The sequence below is a fragment of the Gobius niger genome, assembly GCF_951799975.1.
Source record: "Gobius niger genome assembly, chromosome: 1".
NCBI classification, from domain to species: Eukaryota; Metazoa; Chordata; class Actinopteri; order Gobiiformes; family Gobiidae; genus Gobius; species Gobius niger.
The window spans coordinates 69,997,123-70,024,649 of record NC_136852.1 but is presented as its reverse complement, the minus strand read 5'-3'; the positions used below and the strand labels follow the sequence as shown (position 1 = coordinate 70,024,649).

At 41.2% G+C, this 27,527-nt stretch overlaps 1 protein-coding gene across 3 annotated transcripts in view; it reads right to left on the bottom strand.

Annotated features, from left to right (window-relative positions):
- Positions 1-27,527, bottom strand: part of pdlim5a (PDZ and LIM domain 5a) — a 105,213-nt gene that overhangs the window by 51,548 nt on the left and 26,138 nt on the right. For all 3 annotated transcript variants that reach the window (XM_079552491.1, XM_079552492.1, XM_079552493.1), the window contains exon 2: positions 18,610-18,761. In XM_079552491.1, the coding sequence (XP_079408617.1) occupies positions 18,610-18,761 (152 nt within the window). The remainder of the gene's footprint in view (positions 1-18,609; positions 18,762-27,527) is intronic.

Below are 27,527 nucleotides of genomic sequence, written 5' to 3'. Positions count from 1 at the left end.
CGAATAACCAGGCGCGTCCCAGAGTTTATCAAGCTCATGTCAGACTCAGAGCTCACGGCCATGTCAGCGCCGTTACGCAACCTCCACCGCAGCATCGCCGCCACTGATGCACGGCCTGGGAGCTTCGCTACGACGGACTCTGGAAAACAGAGGGACTTAGCCTTGAGGGGCAATCCTGTTCATGTGATGTTGATAGAAAACAGCGGTGCAGTGGCTTCAAGGGGGAAACTCAAGAAAGCACAGCTGTTTAAACGCTCGACAAGAAAGACTTTGGTGTCTCAAGGCTTACTTTTAAACACAACTAAACAACAATCTGAATAATATAACCAGAAAAGCAAACAAATTTAGGATGCCTTGATCAATATTAGTTAAACCTGCTTCTCTTTTCCAAGTCTTTTGTATACTGGCCAAAAGAGAAGCGGTGCAAAGACAGAGCCTTGCGGAACTCCTATAAGTAACCAATGCTATTTAAAAAAAAAAATGAAAAGATGACACAAAAAGGATGAAAATACAACAAAGAAGCAACAAAAGAGCAACAAAAACAAGACTAGAGAGTCACAAAAAAGCCACAAAAGTGACAAAAAAAAGGGACGAAAATGCAACAAAGAAGAAACAAAAGAGCAACAAAAACGAGTCGGAGAAGCAACAATAACGCACTAAAAAAGGGACAAAAACATGAAAAAAAGTGATGAAGAATGCAACAAATACGTGACATAAACACGGCGACAACGGTGTAGGTCTTAGCTTTCAAATGAGGCATTACTCTGGGCTGGAGGCTGTAAGGCAGAAGCGTTTAGATTTGGGTTAAAGGGAATATAAGTATTAAAATTAAGTATTTTCCTCCCCCTACATGTTCCAACAATGTCCTAATGTGTAGAAAGTTTCTGTTCAGAAAAGCAAACTCATTTAGGATGCCTTGATCAATATTAGTTAAACCTGTTTCTCTTTTTCAAAAGCAAGAGTCTTTTGAATACTGGCCAAAAGTGAAGCGGTGCAAAGACAGAGCCTTGCGGAGCTCCTATAAGTAACCAATGCTATTAAAAATAAAAAAAAAGCCCATAATTACAATATACTGCATTTTGCAATTACACAATGGAAATATTTTTTTTCCACACAAACTTGGCTTTAAATATTGTTTAAAGTGACACTAGCCCGCAGTTAGCTTTGCCCGTTAGCCTGTTAGCTCCGTCTTCGTGATTCCATTAATGTATATTGGTGGCTCCGGTCCGGACTAAGGTGTGTTAATGGGATGATTGGAGGGTCTTTCATCTCCCCCTGGTGTCTCTGGCCAGAAAACCATGCTTGCAACTTGACTGCCACCGGACCGGAGCCACCAATACACACTAATAGAATCACGAAGAAGCTAAGATGCTAACGGGCAAAGCTAACTGTGGGCTAGCGTCACTTTAAGCAGTATTTACAGCCAACTTTGAGTGGAAACAAGAATATTTCCATTGTATAATTGGATGTAAAATATCCCTCTCTCCCTTTGTCTTTTCTGTCAGCGTAGAATTTACTCTCCAAGACAATTAATAAGTTAAAAAATCGCAACTTGCTATGACACCTGCAGTTGCGCTTATGGCCTCTAGGGGCAAGAGTTACTTAGTACTGCTTTAATAAAAAAAAGACGGAAAAAAATCACATATTAGTCACTCCGGAGTATAAGACCCACAACCTGCCAAACTATGAAAAAAAAGTGACTTATGTTTAATGAGTCATATTTTCTCTTTGTGCCAACATAGCATTTCCATTTTATTGTTTAAAGGTTATCAACACCGCAGTCTTCCAAGTGTTATCCCCGGATCAGGAGTGTCATGGTGTGGTAAACACGCTGTCATCTGGTTATGTAACTCAAGAGAAGCAGGGCGAGTCATGGAGCTCATTTTAAAGCCACCCCTCAAAGTGTCAAGAGATTAGCCAACTTCGATAGCAAGCTGACACAGTGTGATCTAACGGGCAGTAAATTTGCTGAAACGCAATGTGATGTGTTCAATAAAGATTTTAAAAGAGATCAGCTGAAGTCATTCTCAAACTCTCCTCCTTCTGCGAAACTCTATTGACAGGCTTTATGGCTTCAATCGTGGTCAAGTACATCGCTGGCTCAGAACGGCTCAGCTCTTTTCTCAAAATGAGGTCCACTCATGTTAAAATATCATTCAAAAAGATGAGATAAAGTCACAAAAGTCACATCACGCCTCGGTTCCTCCAGCTGCGTGTATATCTTTGCACAATGCTGGCTGGCTGAAAGAGGAGCGCTCTTGGCTTACGGCGAGATATATCTGGCAAAGGGAGTTTCTAAAAGCAAAGACAGACGAGCTTTACTCTGTGATCTGGACTGAGAATAACAGCGGGCTATACCTCCGCGTAGCCCCCAATGTTCCGGGGAATGGTGTTTTCTTTGGCAAACTGCGCAGACTAGCCAGAGACAGATAGAGACAGGTGGCCGGGACTTGTGGATGCATTCTCGGGGCATTAGGATATTAAAGGACGCGCCCATGCAGTGATGAGGGAGCTTGGAGAGGAGCTTTGGCAAAGAGCGGTGAGAGACAGAGGCAGGTGAGGCCGCTTTGGGAGACTTGGCTCCGGAGCACCTTTGGGTGATATGAAGAGAGACGGGTAAGTGACAATGGCAGCTGGGAACTAGAGAGGCGAGATTGCAATCGAGTTGAAATTGCAAATTTGCAGGTTTGTCTCCCTGTGTCTCGGTGGGTTTCCTCCGAGTGCTCTCGCATAACCACAAAACATGCACAACAGGTGAATGCTCCAGCCAGGTAGTTCTGACCACGAGTCTTGTCCATGATTATGCATGATTTGTTAGAAAACCACGAGGGCTGGGTACCGGTACCTACTTGGTACTAAGCTCCAGTAGGGGGGCGGTATGGAAAACCTTTTTTTTTTTCTCTGTACTTTGTCTCTCCAGACCAGAGCCACCTTAACCAATGATCTCCCAGGGACCTACCATAGTCAAGGGCCTATCAGAATTAAAGCTGCATCATGCAACTTTTTATGTGAAAAAAAAAATCTCAATAATAGCTCGCATTTGACCTTTTACTGACTCGGTGGCGTTATGGGTGCAGCATGGCACCTTTGCTTTCCCTCACAGTGGCCTCTATGACGCACCAGGATCAATTGCTTTTAGGGGTTCTTACCAGAAACGGCCCAGAAATCCCAAAACAATAGATTCTGGAGCGTCATAAAGGTGCTCCAGAAGCAAAGGCGCCATGCTGCACCCATAACGCCACCGAGTCAGTAAAAGGTCAAATACACGCAAATGTCAAGACTTTTTTTTCACATAAAAAGTTACATAGTGCACCTTTAAGGAAAAAAGAAAAGAAAAGGTGATTTGTTGATTTTCATGTCAATCACTTCACTTTGTGGCGTAACTAACCACGATGATTGTGCTCCTATGTGTGTACCTGGAGTAGCCCCGCCCTACCTGACCAGAGGGATACATGTAGGAGTAGCAGGGTTAGGGTTTTTGTGGGATTTAGGGTTAGTTAGGGTTATAGGTTAGGATTAGGGTTTGTGCTGAAGGGGGGTGGGGGCCGACAATTCTGTTTAAGCCCCGGGGACAATGGGTACATTAAGGCGGGCCTGCTCCAGACGTAAATAAATGATCTGCAGTGAGTCTAAAAAAGCCTGAACTCATGAGCAGCTTCAGCGCAAATGCAGGGTTATCTTAAAGCGAACACTTAGTCATTATGGCAGAGCCGCGGTCTGAACCACGGCCAAACAACTAAACTGGACTAAACCAGAAACTAGAGCTCTTAGACAAAGAGAAGCTCAGTGACAACAAGAAACACATGGGCTTTAGCTTTAGCTTTAGCCCCGCAGAGCCTGAAGTTACTGCTGTTGTTACTAAACTCCAGCTGCACCGGAGGAGGAGATCAAAGATTGTTTCTGGAAAAAGTGACGCTCACTCTGCATTAGCCATTTTTGGAAACTTGTGGAGCGCTTTCACTTTGTCGAGCAGCTCAGTGTGTTTAGAAAAGTTTACCTGAAAGAAAACTGTCCTGATGTGGATCTGTCTCTGCAGCTCAGGAGGGAATAACGTCCTTTTGGGAATTCTGCTCAAAAAATGAAGTTACAGGTGATGCTGCTGCGGCCTGTGTTCTTTCTGTTGTGCCGTTTTACGATTTTCTCCTGAACAATACTTTTTATACACATTAGTTTAATTCAATTAAAATAACATAGGTATTGAAAAAAGTACCGTTAAGGCTCCGGTACCGAAAAGTAGGCATCGTTAAAGGGACACCGCGTAACATTTTATACTATACAGTTGCCATCAGTAAAAAACATGCTCCTAATGACCAGCTCGAGACATTACTGCAGTGGGTGATCAAAGAAAGGATTTGGATGAGAACCTATTTAAATCTCAAATTCTGCTGATTTTAGTCACATCTCCATGGAGACGAGCTGGAGACGCACCCACTGCCAATAAAGTTACAGGCTGTGTCCGAATGTCCACCCTAGTCCCTGACCCCTCATTCACTACATAGGCCCGCACTATATAGTCGACTATATAGTCACTGATTCTGTTGGTGATTCGGACAGAAGCCACTACTTTCTCCGCGCTGCGTGACGTCACGCGCGCTGCGGCTGCAGATATGTTTATTTTTTTTAATTTTATCTGAATTTATTTAATGTTACAAACGTTTATTTTATGAAACAGAACGACTGTTTAGGCAATTTTACAGGCGTTTTATTTGACATTTAAATTAAAATTAAAACTATCATCACACAAAAAAACAACAACACTCCAGCGTGAGCTCAGAGACGTGCCGAAACTAGGTCAGAGCCCGGTGTCCGAAGCGCCAGCAGGTTGAGTGACTACATCTGCTAAAAGTTTGCTAAACTCTGGGAATAATGTATTTCTGTGATAAAGACCAACCAAACTCAGAGACAGTGGAATATTTATGGATAAATACGAGTCAGATACGCTTTTACTTCACATGGATTTTACATGAATGGCTTGGATTATTCGAGAGGAAGCTATCGGTCATTTAACAGCTCCAGCTAAAGGTTAGCCGCTAACGTTAGCATCTTTTCACCGTAACCGTTTATATTTAGGTCGCTGTCAGGCTCTTCTCCGACTCTCGCAATGCATTGTGGTCTATATTGACCCGTTTAGTGACCATCGATGCTCACTACTTTTTGAGATGCATTGTGGGAAATTTCGAGTGCACTACTTTTTTCTCTGTGGACATTCGGACACCCCTACAAAATGGCGTGAGCACTATATAGTGCACTATACAGTATAGGGAATAGTGTGGACCTTCGGACACAGCCACAGTCATGTCTTAGGCGAGCTGAGCCGCTCACAGCAAAGGCACATGTTTGTTTCTGCATTTATGAGGTATTTTTCAATGATGAAAATATCTTTCATAAAAAATGCTTGTATTTCAAAGTTATTTATTGGGTAAAAATTCTATGTGTGTGGCTTTAAAGTAGTCCCCAGCCCTAAAAACCACGCAGTTAACCACACATACAAATTTCCCAGTTCCAAATATACAAACTAATCAGTATTCAAGACGCCATCTGAGCCGTCAATGCACAGCTAGTTAACCTGTCACCTCCGTCTTCCCTCGAGACACACACACTCATGCAAACAGCAGGCGTCATGTGGCCCCTATTCACAGAACTAATGTAAACACTGGAAACGTATACCCGGTGCTACGTAAACTTCCCCGTACAACCTTCGGCTCGAGTGCCACTTCCACTCTCAAAATAACTCGGGCAGCTGGGAGGACCTGAGGGAGTCTGCGGCATGAGCTTGATAAATGTAGAGCAACAACTTAGCACTGAATGTGTCACGGGTATACAGTATTTGGAAGCCTTTTGAGATGGACACAGGACTGTCTGAGGGGGTGAATGGGGCAAACAGTCCAATAGGTTCTTAGATTTGTACCAGATCTGGTCTGTTGTGAGTCATGAAAAGCCAAAGATGGTTAGCCGAGGTAAAGGCATGGTCTCGGTTTCCTTTAATGCTGTGGTTTTTCTAAATGAGGGAGAATCAAACAGCAGTGGGATTGGGTTAACGTGTAATGTCAATAGTAATCAGTCTATTTTTGCAAAGTCTTTCCAAATATTGCTGATTGATGAAACAGACGAACAGCTTGAAAATCAACTATAGGTCTTTAATTACCGGTCAGCTGGTACATGAGGGCCGGACACACCGAGGAGCGGCCTTGACGTGGCCAGCGGCGCTTTGATCATATTGATGAATGGTAGATCGTCTCAATGTAGCGCTTTCCCACAGACATTTGCCATTCAAAATGCTTTATATCCCTCAACCCATTGGTACTCTCATTTATACATGCACACACTGGAGGTAAGGTGGGTGAAGTGCCAGGAAGACAACGACGAGTGTGCACCTGCGGGACACAGGGTCTATTACAGGGGTAGGCAACGTCTCCAGCACGGAACCTCTGGCCCCCAAGATGATTTTGAGAAATATTATTGTGCAAATAAGGGCTCAAATACCTGTTAAAATACGAGAAATGGTGTCTTTTTATGGTGTATTTATTAAATGTCCTTGCAGAACATTCCACTTGATCATATATTATGTAAAACAGTGATTCTCAACTGGTGGGTCGGGACTCAAAAGCCTATAGGGAACTTTTTTTTTCAATATTTTCCATCTGAAACTAAACGGAAACACACTGGAGTCTGTTCAAATTAGTATTATTATTATTATTATTATTATTAGGAGGTCAGGAGGGAAATGTGAATATTCAACAAAATGGGAAACTTTGGAGCAAAAGTGTATTTTCGATGAACTCCTGGAGTAATAATAGACCAGGGGGAGGCAAGTTTGCGTCACAGAGGGCCAATTTTCATCATTGCCAAAACACAGAGGGCCGAACCTCACCATTGTAGCCTAAAGTTAAGAACCATTTTCTGTAAATGCCAAAGTTTTACATCAGTGGTTCTAAAGTGGTCCGGCTCCGAGACCCGCCATTACCTAAATGACAAGCTGCGGCCCAAATAAAACAGTCATTTGTCATATATCGTATATAATATTGTATTTACCACACACGTTTTTATTGAACAAGCCGTAGATTTGCTTGTTAGACTGAAATTATGATCAAAACAACCCAATAATATTAATTTGAACAGACTCCAGTGTGTTTCCGTTTAGTTTCAGATGGAAAATATTGAAAAAAAAGTTCCCTATAGGCTTTTGAGTCCCGACCCACCAGTTGAGAATCACTGTTTTACATAATATATGATCAAGTGGGATGTTCTGCAAGGACATTTATTTGAGCCCTTATTTGCACAATAATATTTCTCAAAATCATATTGGGGGCCAGAGGTTCCGTGCTGGAGGGCCGGATGTGGCCCACGGGCCTGACGTTGCCTACCCCTGATATATCATGTCCAAATGATTTGTGGGCAGCTCACCCAATCTGAGCTGCTAGTGCTTTGCTGCTGGTATATATTGTGTATTATCTGTTTTTTGGAACTGTAGACCTTTTTGTGAAGCACTTTTGTCAACAAGAGATGTTTTTAAATGTGCTATATAAATACAGAAAATAGAAAATAAAAAAGTGTGAAATAAAGAAACACATTGATAGAGAGATCCACTCCCATGGACGCTGCTCCCTAGGCTTTTCTACACGCAAAACAACAACACTCTGGACATGAAAACAAACAAACACGGTGTGCCTATGGAGAGCCCCTTTCTGCATGACCACAGAAAACCTCCTCCGCATGAGTGCATGTGACAACGCCAACACCAGCGCCACATGGCTCAGTCAAACATCGTAATTATCCTGTTTGGAAACTTTCAACAGGGCGAGATGTGTTCGCCGATAAAAGGACCAGTGGAACCAATTAGCTGCGGGGCCCTGGCACAAAAGCCTCAGGGTATTGTTTATTACTGTGAACGCATTATCAGAGTAAATCCACCGCTTTGAGCTCGTCGTAACCATCATATGGTAATAAGAGGATCCAAAGTGAAAGATAAAATGCCGCCTAAAGAACTTTTTTCTCTTGTTTTTTCGCCTGGCCTAGTCTATTCCAGTTTTCCTTTCTGTTTTCCGTCTCTCAAAACAAAGCGTGTGCCACTGCTTCTGCAAAACTCCTGCAGCGTTTACAAACACAAAGGCGGTTCTGTTGAAAAAGATTACCTGACCTGCTCGGACCGAACAGTTTAATCGTGTTTTGGACTAAAGACAATCATTACGCGGCTAAACGGCGTAATTAAGTCGTTGGCATTTTGGAGATTGCTCAGTGAAGGTTCCAGGACACGAGTTGCCAAAGAACATTCTATTAAAAGTACTTAAAGCCACACTGCGGATCATTCCAGGGTATAAAGGAAATATTCAGCATATAACTTTACACATTTGGCATTCGTTTGAGCTTACTGCTGCGATGTGAAGAGAAGCTATCGTAATCCATCCTCCAGTTTTGTCCTGCAGTAAACCTTCCCCGGGCTACCTGTTTACCATCGCTCAGCCTCCTCTGTGCACATGTGCCGGCCATGTGTGTCCAGCCGGTGCCAGCGCATTGTTTTCTGCCGTCCCATCCACTCAAGTTCACACGGACTCTAATGAGAAGTGGATTCAAAGCGCACTTTCTTCCTCCTCCTCTTCCTTTTCATGTCCCCACTGCAATCTGTGCGCCTCCGTCTGAACTTTAGCATTCTCCACTTTAGATACACGGAGTTTCGGGGAAAATACAAAATTGCTTTATTTTTCAAATTCAATATCTTTTATATGAATGAAACATCCAGAGAAAGTTACATAATTTGCTGAAAGCATTGATTCAAAAAGTGATTTGTAGTTTTTGATTTATATTTTTCTGCCATACGATCCCGAACCCAAACTCTGCAGCCTTTTGGAATCAAAGAGCTAAGGATGGACAGATTGAAGCCATAGTATAGCTACAACATTATTCAGAACTCATTTGATTATTCAAGCTAGAAAACAAGTATCGGATCAAAAATGAAAATAATATGATCATAATAAAGTAAAAGACATTACAGCGGGTTAAAGGCACACTGTGTAACATTTTGACGTATACTGTTGCCAATACAAAACATGCTCCGAATGACCGGCTGTACACAAAAAATTATGTTTTTGCAGTGGGTTTGGACCTAACCTGAATCTCATATTTGGCTGCCTTTAGTCAACATCTCCATGGAAACGAACCGGAGACGCCCCTCTCCAGGTAAAGTTATGGTCAGGGCTGAGGAGACCCCCAAGGGGGTCGCAAGACAAATTTGGGGGGTCTCCAGAGCATATAGATAAAAATATCTATTTTAATATTATAAGTATTAGTATTAGTATTAGTATTAGTATTAGTATTAGTATTAGTATTAGTATTAGTATTAGTATTATGGTATTGCAGCATGCATCCTATTTTAGGGTGCAATTATTTGTTCTAAATTTGATTCATTTTATTTCAGCCATTGTTTTTTCTTTGTTTTTTAAGAATTATATCGGTTAATGTCCCTGTTTTTCCCATGGTCTGACCCGGGCGGGGGTCACGATCCTAATTAACTGTCATAATGGGGGTTGCGGCTCCAAAAGGTTGAGAACCACTGCACTAGACTATTCTACACTATTTCCTTGGGGAAATGCTTTAGGTTGCACTAATATTAACAACTTACATAAAGTGATCTGATGTTATATTAGATCAGTGATTTCTTGGCCACTGCAGCAGTGGCTTTAGTTTATTTCTTTACGTGAGCCAATCATAGTTTCTGTCTCAGCCTTGCTTAGTTGATGTTAGCATTAGCATTCTGCCGCTAGCTTTCACACACTGATGCTAACCACAGCAAAACCAGCTGCAGCATGTCCATATTCACCGAGGTTTAGTCGGTGAAACTTGTGTTAACAGGTTTTTTCTTTGTGATAGTTCAAATTAAAGCTCTGACTGAGCTCTTTCCAGTTCAAAACACACTTTTGGTTCCTGAGATATCGCCGTTTATCAGCATTAGATTGGCCAATAGCCGATATCGAAAAATTCCCAAATATCGGCCGACAGATATGAGCACCACGATCGACGAAAGTGACCCCTAAAGTAATCAGTATCTTCTGATCAGTTCAAAGAGCGAGTTCTTTGACAAATACAAAGAATAGAAAAACAGCTGTATTCAGACTACGTTGGATGTGAATATTCACCATTGCAATAACTACAACTGGGGTTTTCTGATTCTTTTGCAGGCTTTGTTAACAAGAAAGAACAAAAATCCAAACAATCCTTGCTTGCATAGCTTTTATTTTACCTTTTCGCCCGTTTCTAGACAGAAACCAAACTATGCTCAGCTGAAGCAATGGATAAATCAACAACCAAACGGTTACAGAGCACTTCCTGGTTCCTATTCTGGTCCAGTGATTAATGAGCTTGTAACCGGTGCCAGAGCAGCTGATTTCACTCAAAGATAAAAAAGAGTGCAGTTTTATTAAATGAGATTATCTTTACAAAGTCTGTCCAGTTCAATTTGTAAGGCTTTACGACACTGCCAGTGCAAACAGGCTTTTATGAGAGGAGAAGTTCAGGCTTTGTCAAACACAAACCTACCGACTATAAAGAAGGTAGCGCTGCTTATGTAAAAGCTTTGAAACTAAACCTGGGTCAAAGTGCTGCCAGGCATTGGAAAGAAAAAATACTGTTTTAAATCAGACATTCTCGAAGTCCATATCGACAAACACCCTTTAAAGAGAGAGCCATTCTAAAATGCACCATGATACCGGTACTTTAACGATTCTTGGTTTTCGATACAGACACTTGAACGATACTTTTTCTGATACCTATACAAAGATATTAGTCGTCTAGAATCAGAAAACAGATCAATAATGTTCGGAAGATCTGCACATTTACATTATCGGGTTTGGGTTAAGACATCTGTGAATAATGGGGGAAAAATTGGGGAAAAAATAGGGAAAAATTTGAAAAATAATGGGACAAAAGAAAGGAGAAAAATGGGGCAAACAGTGCAAAAAAAATGGCAAAAACTAAAGGGGGGAAATGATTTGTTTGAGCTGAAACAACTAAGCCACTTCCTTTAACCTTTTAAACCCCGTCTAAACCGAGCAGATTAACCCCAGTTTGGCATTACACAAATGAGAACGTTTTGAAAAATGTGTAAAAATAGCAATGAAAAAAAACATGTGATGAAAACACACCAAAAAAGCTACAAAAGAGCAACGAAAAGGTGACGAAAACAAGGATGAGAACGCTACAAGAAAGCCACAAAAAATGTCAACGACACGGCAAAAACGTGAGAAAAAAAGGGAATTCGTCTGGTCACGGAGCAATGGGAGCAGTTTGAATAGGCCTAACATGCACAGATTGTCAGTGAAATAAACCAATTAGTAATTAGCTATTAGCATTTAGCGGACAGCTGTAGTCCAATTCACAAAATATGAACTTAATATAAACTCACTCCTCGACTACTTCATCCATGATTAGTTTTGGCTAATGTTGATGTTAATTGAACAACATAATGGCGCAGCGAGTGACCCCGGCTTTTAACAGGCTCTAGCAGACGGTCACACATTACTCCCATTTCATCCTCGCTGCACTGGCTCCCAATCAAATTTCGAATTGAATTTAAAATTTTAGTTTTGACTTTTAGAGCGCTGCATGGTCAGGCTCCCAAAGAGGTGTCTGACCTGCTTTGCCTCTACTCCTCGGGTCAGGCTTGGTCTATAGGCTGTAAAAAACTTTTAGATCTGGAGAAAATGTGCTTTGTCCAGGCAGGGGTTAAGTGATTAATGCTGACCCTGGGCCAACAAGCCGGATGCTTTCATTACTTTCATTTTTTCTATACCAGTAGTACTTAAAGGGACTATAGGGAGTTTAAAAATGTTTAAATTATGTATTTTCCTCCCCCTACATGTTCCAGCCATGTCCTAAGGTGTAGAATGAGCTCAGACCTGTTCACCACAACTCCCTCTAAAATCCTGCACTGTCACTCAAACAGGTGTTAATGTGTGTTTAAATCAGCCGACCAAACATGTCACAGCACCATCACATGACACTCCTGAGGAGGGCAGCAGAGAGAATGATCAAAGGTTTTCCAAAAAAGTTTCATTTCACAAGTCCAATCCATCTTCCTTGACTTGTGGAGATACTCATTCATAACATGTGCAGCTCATTCCTTCCCCAGACGCCCTTTATTTGGATGAGAACTCACTCACAACTCATCCGATTGTTAGAACTCGCGTATACACACACCACATGTCCACCATATCTCCCTTTAATGGTTCCTGCGGCGATGTGACCCAGAGACTGACCCACACGCGACCAGACTCGTTCTTTCCATTGCCGATGTGCGGCCATTAAAGTCCAGATGTAGACCCAGACTGGACTTTCGCTCTGCGAGAGACAAAGTGGCCGTTAAAGGGATATTTCAGGATTTTTGACATAGGGCCTCATTTCCTAGTTATCCAGAGTGTTGCTGATTTCTGGCGAGATTTTTTTTTGCAATTCATGCAGTTCTTATATTTGAAGAGTTTCGTGGTGCTAGGCTAGTGCGAGGCTAGTTTCTACGGCAGGGGTGGCCAAAGTGGGGCCCACGGGAACAATTATGCCAATTAGGCCCGCCAGAGGGTGACCTACTTTTGCTCCGTGTATGGTTAATACGAACTCTCTTCCCATTCATTCTCAATGGTAAAAATGGATGCAGTACACTCTTTGGCCACTAGCGTCAAATTGGGGGCGCTGTTTCACTCCTTTTGCAAAGTTAAGGAAACACTTGTGGTGTCTTGGTGTTTATCACAGAACGTTGTAACATCAACTTTCCCAGTTTTCCGACCTTTATTGCAAAGGTTGTGGACATATACATGTTAAAAATGTATTTATAAAATAATTTATGCTGAACTGACATTTTCCAAATGATCTAATATCATCATAAGTGATCACATTTTCTTTGAGTTAACAAACGAATGATTTAAAGTCACTGTAGTACTGTAGATACAGGTGGTGTTGTCATTGTGCACTATATTGCTGCAAAAGGCTTTTGCCATAGTTCACATTTATATTAATATAGCATGGTGTTTGCATAGATAGAATCAAATGCAAATGTATAGGCTACTGGAAAATAAAATAAAGTAACTTATTATTTGCAGTTATAAATGTTTTACACTTGACATCGGCGTGTTTGGCCCACGACTCACAGGCATTTTTTCATTTTGAGGCAAATCACTTATAACACCAGACTAACCATATAAATGTCTGTGTCGATAAGTAATTTTAACCATTTTGCATTTAAAATAACTTATATTTGAGCAGCATCAGCTTCGCGGCGGCGGAGTGATCTGCTAGAAAATAGTCCCTCAAAATGCGATCATACATGTGATGCAAGGTCAGTTATATTCCAAACATTATTCTATGGGCACAAACATTTATATGGTTAGTCTGGCGTTATAAGTGATTTGCCTCAGGTGCACTGTGGAGCGGGTCAGACTGTTTTTAATGCAGGCTAGCTGATACCATAGAAATGTACAAGCCTTGCACTAGCCTAGCACCACGTAACTCTTCAAATATAAGAACTGCATGAATTACAAAAAAAAAAAAAATCTCCAGAAATCAGCAGCACTCTGGATAACTAGGAAATGAGGCCCTATGTCAAAAATCCTGAAATATCCCTTTAAGTGCAGTGACAATGGCAAGTACAAGCAGAGCTGTTTCGAGACTCTGAAGGGCCCAAGGCAAGAGGGAACCAACAACTGCCGTCCAAAACAAAGAAACAACCAGATCTTTCACACTTACACTGTCAGGCATGAGCAGCCAACACTTAATAGCAGTTGTGTGATATGTATTTGTAATGAATTTAGCTTTCGGTTGTAGAATCCGCTGAACGTTGAGGCTGGAAAACCGCTAGAGTGAAACCGCTGTAGTAAAATAGTGGGACGACAGTTGCCAAGATGAAGTTGCCAACTATACAAGTTCCTGGAAGTGTTTTTTCATCCCTTCAGTGTTGGGCCAGGACTGTGGCTGGGGGCATTCGACAGTTGTTTAAAACCTTTGTCATTTTCTAGCCGGGTTGACAAACGTTTTTATTGTTTCCTTAATAAAACACGATCATTTCTTTTTGTGCTGGAGCCAGGAGTTGTTGACCAATGATGACTGACTCGATTCAGCTCCGCACCGGTGCACAAACCTCGCTATGACTCAGTAAAAAAGGACACTGAATGATGCAGGCCACGGACTAAAGTGAGTGTTCCCACTGTTGCAAATGGTCTGGCAGCTGCAGCTAATGATGAAAAACTCAAATCAAAAAGCTAAAGTCTGGACAGTCAGTTCGAGCCTGAGCTTGTGCATTTGGCCGTTCAGAGGCTGATGATGGATGAGAACAAAGCAGCAGCAGCAGGTGAGAGGAGCAAGTCTCTGTCTTTTTTCATAAGTGTTGCAATCTTATAATGAGCTGAGCATATACGAGCGATCGCTGTTATTGTTTAATTCGGCAATTTTCACCAGATGTTTTGGAGAATGGTGCATCCAGGTCTCTAACTCGGTTTTGGAAAATGATAGATCTGATACAGCGCAAGAGAAGCAATGCCCTGTTTATGGACATTGTTTTTGCCGATCATAGGATTTTAATAAAATGTTTATCAAATATAAAACGTAAAATGCCAACGGATGTGACGACATCGCGATCGCCCGTATTCTCCTTAGAGTTAACCTCTTAACTGACCTGAACGGATCCTATTTTCTCCAGTTTGGCTTTTCCCCCAATCAAAAAGCTTCTTGGGGAAAAAAGCACCAAAATAGCCACAAAAAATGAGAAGAAAAACAAGGATGTAAACGCAACAAAAATGTGACAAAAATTCAACAAAATGTGACAAAAATTCAACAAAAATGTGACAAAAATTCAACAAAAATGTGACAAAAATTCAACAAAAAGTGACAAAAAATCAACAAAAAGTGACAAAAAATCAACAAAAAATCAACAAAAAATCAACAAAAATTCGACAAAAATGTGACAAAAAATTGACAAAAATTCAACAAAAATTCAACAAAAATTCAACAAAAATTCAACAAAAATGTGACAAAAAGTGAAAAAAATTCAACAAAAATGTGACAAAAAATCAACAAAAAGTGACAAAAAGTGACAAAAAAGTGACAAAAAAGTGACAAAAAATCAACAAAAATTCAACAAAAAGTGAAAAAAACTCAACCAAAAAGTGACAAAAATTAAACAAAAATGTGACAAAAACTCAACAAAAATGTCACATAAATGGAAAAAAAAGAAAAACAAAACATACACAGCAACAACGCGAGGAAAAAGATCAGTTTTGTGGGTCTTAGCTTTCAAATGAGGTGTTACACAGGCCTATATAACAGCCAAAGAGGACAGAATGCATTTGGTTCAGGCGGGTGGTAAGAGGTTAAGAGCTGTGCACATTGTCACAGTGTTTACAGGGATAACTGGCACTAGCGGTGAAAAGGATCAGGGCAGTCGTACCGGTGCGACCCAAAAAAAAAAGCGTTTATTTTTACACATCATGGATGATTGCGATTTTACAACCGATTTCATTGGGAATAAACTTGAATAGGCCTCAGTTTTTACATACTGAGATATGTTCTTACCTGAGCTTAGACGAGTTCATGTGTTCCTGTCTGGTCTTCACGCGTGCCCTCAGTCACGTAAACACAGCACAGACGGCGTTAGCATTTAGCCTCTCCTCCTCTCCTCTGTAGCTCCAAACCAGGTGAAGATAGAAGCTACCAAGCTCTTCCACGTTTTCCCTATTTAAAGGTACACTGTGCAACATTTTGAACTATACTGTTGCCGGCAAAACAAAACATGCTCCTAATGACCAGCTCAATACACAAAATGCTATGACTGCAATGGATAATCAAAGGAAAATTTGGATGAGGACCTAACCTGTTTGAATCTCAAATCCTACTGCCTTTCATCACATCTCCATGGAAACGAGCTGGAGACGTACCCACTCCCGGTAAAGTTTACAGTCACATCTTAGGAGGGGTGAGCTTCATAAATGTTTGGTTGTGCATTTTTGAGGTATTTGAGGTCATAAAATAAATGCTTGTATTTCAATTTTATTGATCTTGTAAAATTCTACACGGTGTGGCTTTAAATATGGTTACGTGAAGTGTTGCACTACAAAGCATAATTACACAAAGTTAAACCATGTGGATTTTCTAAGCGAATAAAAAGGGGGACTATATTGTAAGGCGTAATAATACCAGGAGTTGTTTGAAATACACGCAGTAATATCTTCACTTTACTGTGTGGACGGCGAACTACTCCTGGTAGCTTCTATCTTGATCGTTTGGAGCTATAGAGGAGAGGAGGAGAGGCTAAATGCTAACGCCGTGTTGTGTTTACATGACTGAGGGCACACGTGAAGACCAGACAGGTACAAATGAACTTGTCTAAGCTCAGGTAAGAACATATCTCAGTATGTAAAAACAGTGGCCTGTTCCTTTAAAAGGGTCTCCTGATCTTTCATATTGCTAAATTGGCCGTACGGCGCTCATAAGGTGGACATGAAGTGACGGATGCGATTTACGATTTAGTCATTTTCATAAGCATAAATTAATTTTATCACCCAGGCCCTACCACACACGTTCGCACATCCTGGATCTTTTTACTGGCCCAAAGAACGCCCGCTGGTCAGAGCCACAGTTTCACATTTGAGTCTTTAGATCAGTTTAACAAAAGTTCCAAAAATCCAGCCCAGTGTGTGAAAGTGAATTGAAAACACCGCACGACACTTCACCTACTGCCTTCTCCAGTTACTGTAAGTGCCTGAACACAGTGCAGCTGGTTCTCTCTGGCAGCCGCAGAAATGAAAAGGTTGGCGCAAGATCAAAATAGAAATACTTCCAAAGAGTAATATTATAATAGCAAATTAAATCCCAGTCCATCCAGAGAACCGGCCAAACCAAAAGAGTGCTGTGGAACTCCAGCTCGTTCTCCAGGGAATAGCCCAGGCTCCAGAGTGATGGAATAAATGGGCCTGAGGGTGGTCCACATGTGCTGCTCTGAGGGCACCCATTTCTCTTCTGTTTAGAGGCCGGAGAATCATCAGGCAGAACTAACAGCTACAGCTCTAAACATCTGTCTGCAACATTCTACAGGGCCTGTGAGCTATAGTCACTGACAATATCCACATGAAACAAAACTGACACACATTTCAACATCTACTGGTGGAAAAATCAGACAAATCTTAGAATGTGAATATACTTTTTTTGTTTTTCAGTCCCTCCAGGATTTCGCGGGCATTTTTTTGTGACTGTTGCGGGGTAAAATGCCTGATTTCGCAGGCCATTTTCCAAAAGTTGCGATCAGTTTTAACCAAAGAGACTCTGGGGAATAATAAAAGATATAATATATGTAATTTTAGATAATTGTATCATTTAAAAAAAACAGAACCACGTGCGCCCCTCCCCTCTTGTCTCCTCCGTTCAGCTACAGAAAGTGGGCGGGGCTATGAGGCACCTGCCTGTTTCTGTGAGTGCAGGGTCTGACTCCACAGGAATCTGATAAGATAGAGCCACGAATGAGAATCCGAGAACAGATTCCTAAAGTTAACGCAGTAAAAGCCCCACTCATACAGCTCAGTACATGTGAGCATAGTCACCATGTCCTAGATGTGTCCTATAAGGTTGCATGATTATATGAAATGTGTAACATTCATGTATTCTATTTTAACTGTTTTGTAATTTTACATTATGTCAGGACCCCAGGAAGACTAGCAACCACTTGTGGGCGCTAATGGGGATCCTAATAAAAAATAAAGAATAGAATACACACGCCACCGCATCACGGGGCCTCATTTCCTAGTTATCCAGAGTGTAGTTGATTTTTTTTTGTAAATCATGCAGTTCTTATATTTGAAGAGTTTCGTGGCGCTAGGCTAGTGCAAGGCTAGTGCATGTCTATGGTATCAGCTAGCCTGCATTAAAAACAGTCTGACCCGCTCCACAGAGCACCTGAGGTAAATCACTTATAACACCAGACTAACCATATAAATGTCTGTCGAATTTTAACCATTTTGCATTTAAAATACCTTATATTTGAGCAGCATCAGCTTCGTGGTTGTATAAGCTACGCAGTGGTGGAGTGATCTGCTAGAAAATAGTCCCTCAAAATGTGAACATTCATGTGATGCAAGGTCAGTTATATTCCAAAAATTATTCTATGGACACAAACATTTATATGGTTAGTCTGGTGTTGTAAGTGTTTTGCCTCAGGTGCTCTGTGGAGCGGGTCAGACTGTTTTTAATGCAGGCTAGCTGATACCATAGACATGCACTAGCCTAGCGGCACTTAACTCTTCAAATGTAAGAATTGTGTGTATTACAGAAAAAAATATCTCCAGAAATCAACAACACTCTGGATAACTAGGAAATGAGGCCCTATGTCAAAAATCCTGAAATATCCCAATTATATAGAAGCTGCAGTTACACATATGACCTGAGGTGGTATAAAATGGCTAACTTGGCATCTTGCCCCTTTAAATGATCAGAAACTCACTTAAGTTGAGCATACATTTTGGATTATTGGAGTAGTTGCAGGAAAGTTGTGACTCCTCACTGATTTCACGGAGTTTGCTTGATGTTGCGTTAATAGAAATCCTGGAGGGACTGGTTTTTGTTTTGACGCTGGAGGCTTGTACTCACTTCTGCAGGCTGAGGCTCAGGTTGCCGCTGCAGTTCTTGATCTTGTTCTGCGCCTCCAGGTGGTTCATGCCCTCTGTGGCGATGCCGTCGATGGACAGGACCAGGTCTCCCACGGCGATCCCTCCTTTGGCCGCCTTCCCTCCGTCCGTCAGCTGCACAGGAACAACAACCGCACGGTTAATAAGCAGGAGCGACCGGCCTGTAGTTATGATAGGATTTATGCATCTATCTCGGCTAATGAAAGGCTGGATATTAAGACGTGATGGTTGGTCTGCTGCGTGCTCGCTGATGTGGGCGGGATCTGAGGTTAGGTTCAATCAAAACTTTAATAAAATGCTCCTGCCCACAACCACGGCTCAAGATGAGAAAGACACACTTGATATCGGCAAAGCTCGGCCCAACAGACGGGTGCATGTGATTCCTGGTTCAGGACAGCGGAACAGTAAACAAAAGCTTTAAGGACTAGTTAGTTAATTTATTTTCTTCGGTCATAATGAACATTTAAATCACATGTCACATGTTTTCCAAAGATCTTAGACATTATACAATAAGAAAACACAAACATTAAGAATTTAAGTGCTAAATGATGCCTGACCGAAAGGGGTTTAGGCTGAAGCCAAGACTTATTCTGCCCAACCCCTTTTACAACTGTGACTCTGTGTCCAAAGATGACACATTATACAATTTCTCTAATACCAACAATGGTAACACTTAAGCACAAAACTTAAACTTCAACAATCAGAAATTATGCTATGTATCCTCGATAGACTTCTCTTCTAATGGTCTTCATTCAAGTGTTCTATACTTCTCTATCATGTTTAACTTATACATTATCTTAAATGCTTTAATAGTTTTGGAGCCCTTAAAGGAATAGGCCACCGTTTTTACATACTGAGATATGTTCTTACCTTATAATACCAGGAGTAGTTCGAAATCTGCGCAGTAATCTTCACTTTACTGTGCGGATGCCAAACTACTCCTGGTATTACTATGCCTTACATTATAGTCCCCCCTTTTATCCGCTTAGAAAATCCACATTGTTTAATTTTGTGTAATTATACTTTGTAGTGTAAAGTTAAATATGGTTACATGAAGTATGTAACCATATTTAAATAGGGAAAACGTGGAAGAGCTTGGTAGCTTCTATCTTGACCTGTTTTGGAGCTATAGAGGAGAGCAGGAGAGGCTAAATGCTAACGCCGTCTGCGCTGTGTTTACGTGATTGAAGGCACGGATGAAGATCAGACAGGTACAAAAGAACTCGTCAAAGCTAAGGTAAGAACATATCTCAGTATGTAAAAATGGTGGCCTATTCCTTTAAGTTGAATAGATAAACCGTTCCATAGATCAACGCCTTTAACTGATAAACACCTACTCTTAGTATTACTGTGTGCCAGAGGTTTTTGTAGCAGATCAGTTCCTCTAAGGCTGTATACAGATTCTCTAGTTTGAAACATCTCCTGTAAACACTGGGGGAGCATGAGATTGTGAGCTTTGTACATCACCACTGCTGTGTAAACATCAACAAGATCATGCAATTTTAAGATATTTAGTCTAATAAAAAGTGGATTTGTTGGAGCCAAGTATTCGGCAGAGCTGATCACTCCAACTGCTTTCTTTTGCAATAAAAAGATAGGTTGTATATTAGTTTTATAGGTATTCCCCCATATTTCCACACAATAGCTAAGGTGTGGAAGGATGAGGGAATTGTACAGTATATATAATGCGCTTTGATTCACAGAGGTTTTTATTTTACATACAGTAGTATGACTATTATATGGCAGGGCATGAAACCAAACACGAGACATTAACCTCTTAACCACCACCTGAAAACGAAAAAACGAAACAAAAACGAAAGGAAAAAGCAACAAAAAAGTGGCAAAAATGCAATAAAGAAGTCACAAAAAAGCTAAAAAAAAAAAAAACGAAAAATGTGACAAAAAAATTTGAAAAAATAACCCAAAAATGTGACAAAAATGCAATAAAAATCCCCAAAAACTCAACAAAAAAATTGGCCAAAAAAGTGGTAATAATTAGATGAAAAAGTGGGAAAAATGGGTCGAAAACACTTAAGTAATAAAAGAGTAACAAAAAATAAATCTATGAATCTATGACAATGCAAGGAAAAGGATCAATTTAGATCAGCTTTGTCGGTCTTAGCTTTCAAATGAGGCGTTAGACTGGTCAATAGGCTGTAAGCGTTTAGATTTGGGTGATGCTGAACTGGAGAAAATGCACTCGGTTAAGGTGGGGGGTAAGAGGTAAATCAACTGGACCAGATGGATTTTTCTGACTTAACAATACAGTTCCAAAATGCTAGTAATTTTTAATGTCGGAAATATTCCATGGGAATTGATAGGAATGAAAGGAAATTGGCAACTATGTCTTAGACAAAATTGCCATGACCTGTGGAGTCCCCCAGGGGTCAATCTTGGGACCCCTCTTATTCAACTTGTACATGCTTCCATTGGGTCAGCTAATAAACAGCAACAATGTGTCGTACCACAACGATGCAGATGACACTCAAATCTACGTGTCACTGACGGCTGGTGAACATGAGCCTGTAGATACTCTCTGTCACTGCATCCAACAGATCAGTTTGTGGATGCAAAACAATTTTCTCCAACTAAACTCAGACAAAACTGAGCTCATTGTGTTTGGCCCACAGACACAAAGACTAAGTGTTATCAGTCACCTTGAGTCTCTCTCTCTCTAAAACCAAAAATCAGGTTAGAAATCTAGGAGTAATCATGGACTCATCAAAGCAATAACATCAGCAGCTTTTTACCATCTGAAAAACATAGCTAAGATCAGAGGAATAGTGTCAAAACCAGACTTAGAGAGACTTATCAATGTATTTGTCTCCAGCAGGTTAGACCATATTAGTCCAGTGCTCCGGTCTCTGCACTGGCTTCCTGTCACTCAGAGAATAGACTTTAAAACAGCTCTGCTTGTTACAAGTCTTTTCATGGTTTAGCACCAAAGTCCATGTCTGACATGTTACAGCCATATGAACCATCTCAGGGAGGGGTCTCCTGGTGGTTCCCAGAGTCAGGACTAAACACGTTGAGGCTGCGTTTTAGTTTCCAGCAGCTAAAATCTGGAACAGTCTTCACAAGGATGTGAGACAGGCCTCATCTCTGAACATTTTCAAATCCAGGCTGAAAACAGTTCTTGTTGCCCGAGCATATGACACTGAAAGTATTTTAACTGCACTTTTACATGTTGATGTTTTTTTAATTTTTTTATTTGCTTTCTTGTATTTATGCAACTGTGAAGCCCTTTGAATTGCCTTGTGTATGAATTGTGCTCTAGAAATAAACACTTGCCAAGTGAATTAATGAGACTTCGTAAACTGCAGAGAGAGACTGATTTAATAGTTATACAGTTCACAGGAAAGAGATAAAAAAAAGTCTCAAAGAAATCGTCATGGCCGTGTCTGACTTGAGTTTGAAGGACAGTGTTGTGTTTGGCTTCTGTCAGTCTGTAGAGAATCTGAGGTCTGTTCTTTTTAATGCAGCTGCTCAGACTCAGGCGTCTACTGTTACCGCCCACTCCTCGTAATGTGTAGATCACAGTTTGTCATGATCGCAGTGAGAGACAGGTGAAGTGTGATAGAAAAGTCAGCTGCTTCTCCCACTGCTTATTAAAAAGAGGATTAAGCTGAATCTAGGTTTAGGAAAGTTTTGTGTTGTTTGAAATGACTGTATGGGGCTTCATCCTTGTACTTGTGCGGGTCATTTTATTAATTAAAAAGAATTAATGGGTAATAGATTCAAGGAAAATGCAATGACAATTTGCCACAACACATGTAGCCTCTTTAGACTTAAAGCAGTACTAAGTAACTCGTGCCCCTAGAGGCCATAAGCGTCACTGCAGGTGTCGTGGCATGTTGTGGTTTTTTTACTCATTAATTGTCCGTGAGAGTAAATACTGCGCTGACAGAAAAGACAAAGGGAGAGAGGAATATTGTACAGCCAATTACACAATGGAAATATAGTTTTTTAATCGTTTTAAATTCTTTTAAAGTGACGTTAGCCCGCAGTTAGCTTTGCCCGTTAGCATGGTAGCGTCTTCTTCGTGATTCTATTAGTGTGTATTGGTGACTCCGGTCCGGTGACAGTCAAGTTGCAATTTGGTTTTCTGGCCAGAGACACCAGGGGGAGATGAAAGACCCTCCAATCATCCCATTAACACTTGTATTACCCCCAGAGGGACTACGAAAATGATTTATTGAGGTAAACAGGTTACTTAGTACGGCTTTAAAAGCTTAAAGAGATAGATACAAGTTGGTCATTTTATGCTCACTACTGTCACCTCAGGTCTTACGGCAACTGCAGTCTCTATATTAAAGGGACTATACAGAGTTTAAAAAAGTTAAAATTAAGTATTTCCCCCCCCTACATGTTCCAGTCATCTCCTAATGTGTAGAATGAGCTCAGACCTGTTCACCACAACTGCCTCTAAAATCCTGCACTGTCACTCAGAAAGGTGTTACTTCGGGTCCGAAGTGCCGTCATGCACAAGCTTAATATAGAAGCTGCAGTTACACGTATGATGTAAGGTGGCAGCAGTGAGTATAAAATGGCCAACTAGCATCTAGTCCCTTAAAGCTACAACTTTTTGAGTGACAGTGCAGGATTTTAGAGGCAGTTGTGGTGAACAGGTCTGGGCTCATTCTACACTTTAGGACATGGCTGGAACATATGGGGGAGGAAAATACATAGTTTTAACATTTTCAAACTCCGTATAGTCCCTTTTACCTACAACGTAAATATATGAGATTACAGCAAAGATGCTAGTTTCCATCTGTTGTTCCTATAGGCAGGTGACAAAGATAAAACATACAACAACAACAACAACAGAAAATCCAGCTGGTTCAGTTGACTGGACGGCAGTGTGGTGGTTTCGCTGCTCTTTTATTTGATCATTCATGACCACTCTTTTGGGGGAGTGGGATGTGGATCGTAGCGGTCGTAGAGTCCATTGTCGTAGCCATGCTTCTGTCAGACTACCCCGAGGGCAGCAAACACGAAGAGGAGACTCTCTTGCCCTCTGTGAAGCACGACTTGTGTCCCATGAAAAGTGCTTCTAAACCAGATTCCTTTCTCTTAAGTATAACAAGACTAAAACTAAAACAACCATTTTGTTGCTATGGTGCTAATTATCCAGAGAACAAGCACATTATGACGTCAAGTTCTTCAAATACTTCCATGTCTGCGTATATTTCCTGGACAAAGCTGATAATTAAAAGGCTGATACTTCCCTACTTGGTTTGCGGTGGCTCTCACAGCATCGCCCTCGTTTCTTGTTTACAACCTGCACTTCTATTAGACGGGAATTTGGAAACAGAGGACTTCAAAAGGTCTTGTTCCCACAGTTTGTCGGGCAGAAAATTTGAGCTCTCACCGAAAGGCAGCACCATGACTAACATGGTGCGAACATGTCCACATAAAAACGGCCAAAACAACGATAATTGATTGTGCTGCCAGTAAAAGTCGGATCCGCGGCGCTAAAGAGGTGACAAATCGCCAACGGGGCTCGACAAGTGTTAGACCAGCATTCCACGTTTACAAGCACATGAAGCAGAAGCAGGAGTCGGATCCAGCGTTTTAAAGATGGGTTACCTGGTTTTCCCAAACCGTGCAAGGAGCAGGAAGTCATTTAAGCCGTTAGCTGCTGTCCCGACTTGTTTATAGCTCTCACAATGGCTCAAACACCTCACTGTTCTTCAAGATAATTTACTTCCAGAAAAAAATACTTGGGTACAGTGCTAATATCGTCGACTAAAATATTTAGACTAAAACTAAATCAAAAGTTTTTCATGAGATTACAACTGTGACTAAATTGTCCAGATATTTTTCGTCAACTAAAATAGACTAAATAAAAATGAAAAGAAGAGAATAAAATCATCCACTGACAGTATGAAAGAGCCTCAGATCATTTGTGAAAGGGACAGCACTAATGTCGGAGAGGCTCCATGAAGCAGAGAAGCTTGATTAAACATTATAATAAATATTCTAAATAAAACTAAAACTAGACTAAGGGGAGGCGACCTCCCTCTCTCCTGGTGCAGCTGAATTTTTTGCCTTTTTCTGCAAGCTGCAGTTGTGGTTTCTGGATAAATTGGTGCGTCTTTGCTGTGAGTTTGTGGAGGTTTGGTGGATTTGTTTATTTTGAGAGTCCTGAAGAAAGCAGCTTTTTGAAGGTAAACAAAAGGCTAGCTCATCAGCTAAACCGATTTGAGATCTCCAAACGTCTTCTTCTGAGACACTGAAGAGGCACCTAGAGCCCCCACACCTGCAGCACAGAGGAGGCGTCACAAGAGGAGCTACAGGAAACAAAAAAGGGACAAACGAGGAGATGGTGAAAGACTGTTGTGGAGCTGCAGGAGGAGGAGGAAGGAGGTGGAGCTGACCAGTGCAGGACACCACGCTCTGAAACAGGGACAAGCCCAGGAGGCGCTGCACCTTTTCAGAGGAGACAGAGGGTTTCTTCCGAGAGCTACAGTTTCCCCCTCCTCCAAGGTCATGCGGGTCAGTTTGACCCACAATGGCAGAGGCTCAGGACGGACGCCTGAACACTATTTCATTGTACACTTATACTATGACAATAAAGCACGTACTTAACAATTAAATGAAAGAGTTTTTTTTTTTACTAAATCTCGATTAAAGTAAAATTACATTTTTGTCAAAAGACTTAAAGGAATAGGCCACGACGTCGACGTCCGTGCAGTAAGGTGTTATTACGCCTTACAATATAGTACCCATTTTTATCCCCTTAGAAAATCGACATGATTAATTTTGAGAAACTAGACTTTTATCGTGTAACTACTAACGTAACTGTATTAAAATAGGAAAAAAGTGGAACAGCTTTGTCGCATCTAACTTCACCCCAGTTTGGAGCTATTGGAATAAGCTGGGAGAGGCTAAATGCTAACAACATCTTTGGTCTATTGACTGAAGGGCACGCACAAAGACCAGACAGTTACGCATCAACTCGTCTAAGCTCAGGTAAGAACACATCTCAGTTTTGAAAAACTGTGGCCTGTTCCTTTAAGAATAAAACTAAATGAAAATACTGCTTGGGTAACAATATGAAGTCATGGGTTTGTGTGGGAAAAGAAAGTAAGGAGTGAGACGCTGGGCGGGTCAGGGTTTTGAGTTGGCCTAACGCATCCTCAGGCATGACATGGTAATAGCACAGTGAGCAAAAGCTTTGACGAACACAGAACTGATAAAAATGGGTCCGGTGGTGAATTGTTTCATCTGTGAGACAACAAGATCTAGGAAGTACAGATCAGAGCGCTTCAGCAAAGGAAGAAGAATCTACTTAGGTGAAAAGAATTACTCATGAGTGTGGGAGTGAAGTGGAATACAACAGCCTAAAAAAACCTTGCACATCCCCTTTACCATGGGCCAGTGTATTTTCATCACAATGAAACCTTCATGGCATCACTTATGCAAGGTTTCTGACATTATTTTCAGCTTTAATTATCCGCAACCAAACAGGCTGTAATGGGCTCAGGCTCTGGAGCATAATTTGAACCAGATTGAAGCCACACAAAAAGGCCGTGTTCAACAAGTGCCCAGGAATTTAACACCAACCGCTCTGAGCAACGTGACTGCACAATTACACCACTGCTAGACTCCATCAGCTAATTCTCTCAATCACCAGGCCTCGGCCCGCGGTAACGACGACTGTTTGTTGTTTCGTATCATTTTAGAGTCTGCATTTCAAGCGAGAGGTTGATGCTGCAGGAGGGAAATGGAGACGGTCACTGTAATCGTAGCAGTTCTTATCAGCGGCCTGTGGAAAGATGGGGAATTGTTTTGAAAAATGAGTAAGTTGCTACATCGAGCATATTTAAGACCATATATGGACTTTTACTTTACTTTTCACATGAGTTTTTTGACAAAAGGAGGTGATCTCTGCAACGTCCTGCATGGGAACTTAAAAAGCAAAGAGATGAAAGTGTAAAGTAGTTTAAAGACACAGCAAAAGTTTGACTAGCTTTATGAGTAGAAAAATTCCTTTCTTGATACTTATTGACACTGTGTTATGCCTCAGAGTTAAAAAGAGTGTGATTGTCAGAGTGTCCTGTGTCCAGATAGATATTGCACTCTTGATTCTGGCTCAAACTCTATAGACAAAGGTCCTCTATTAGGGAAATCTTCTGCATTTGACTGAACTTTCTTCCCTTGAACTTTCTTCCCTTCTTCCCTTTGAGATTTCAAACTGTTAAAAGTTCATCATCTGAGACTCTACCTGATAACTGTGTGCTGCAAGATAAATTCCTTCAAGATGTGTGATTTCACAAACTCACAAAAAGACCTAGATTCCACAGGGTTTTGGTCCAATCCCGTGGTATTGCCGTGAGCAACAACAAGCACTTTCATCAACGGTAATTCACAACAAAAACATGAGGCACTGCTACAGAGTAACATTTTCTAAAACTAAACATTTTGTTGTTTAGCTGTGATTGGCCAAAACAGTGTGTGACTGATCCAATCAGCAGCCAGTAAAAAGTTTGCAGTTTTTCCCAAAAAATTAAACGGATTGATATTACTGTAATATTAATCCGGCCAGGTTATCCTCGAAACCCTTAGCTTTGAATCCATTGGTGTATTGGGCCAATCACGTCGCAGTGTTGTGGTGACAATGGGTGGGTCACTTTGATCTCTTTGATAACAAGGTGACAAAAAGATAATAAAATAATGATGTTTGATGCTATATTCAACCATAATACATCCATCCATCCATTTTCTCCCACTTGTCCGTTGCCGGGTCGTGGGGGCAGCTGTTGGAGCTGCCCAAATCACATTGCACCAGCCCCTATGGCTCCTCCTGCAGGTGGTGGACGGCCTCACGATTCAACCCAGGCCAGTTGGTTTTTCATAAGGGGCTTCTGAACATCT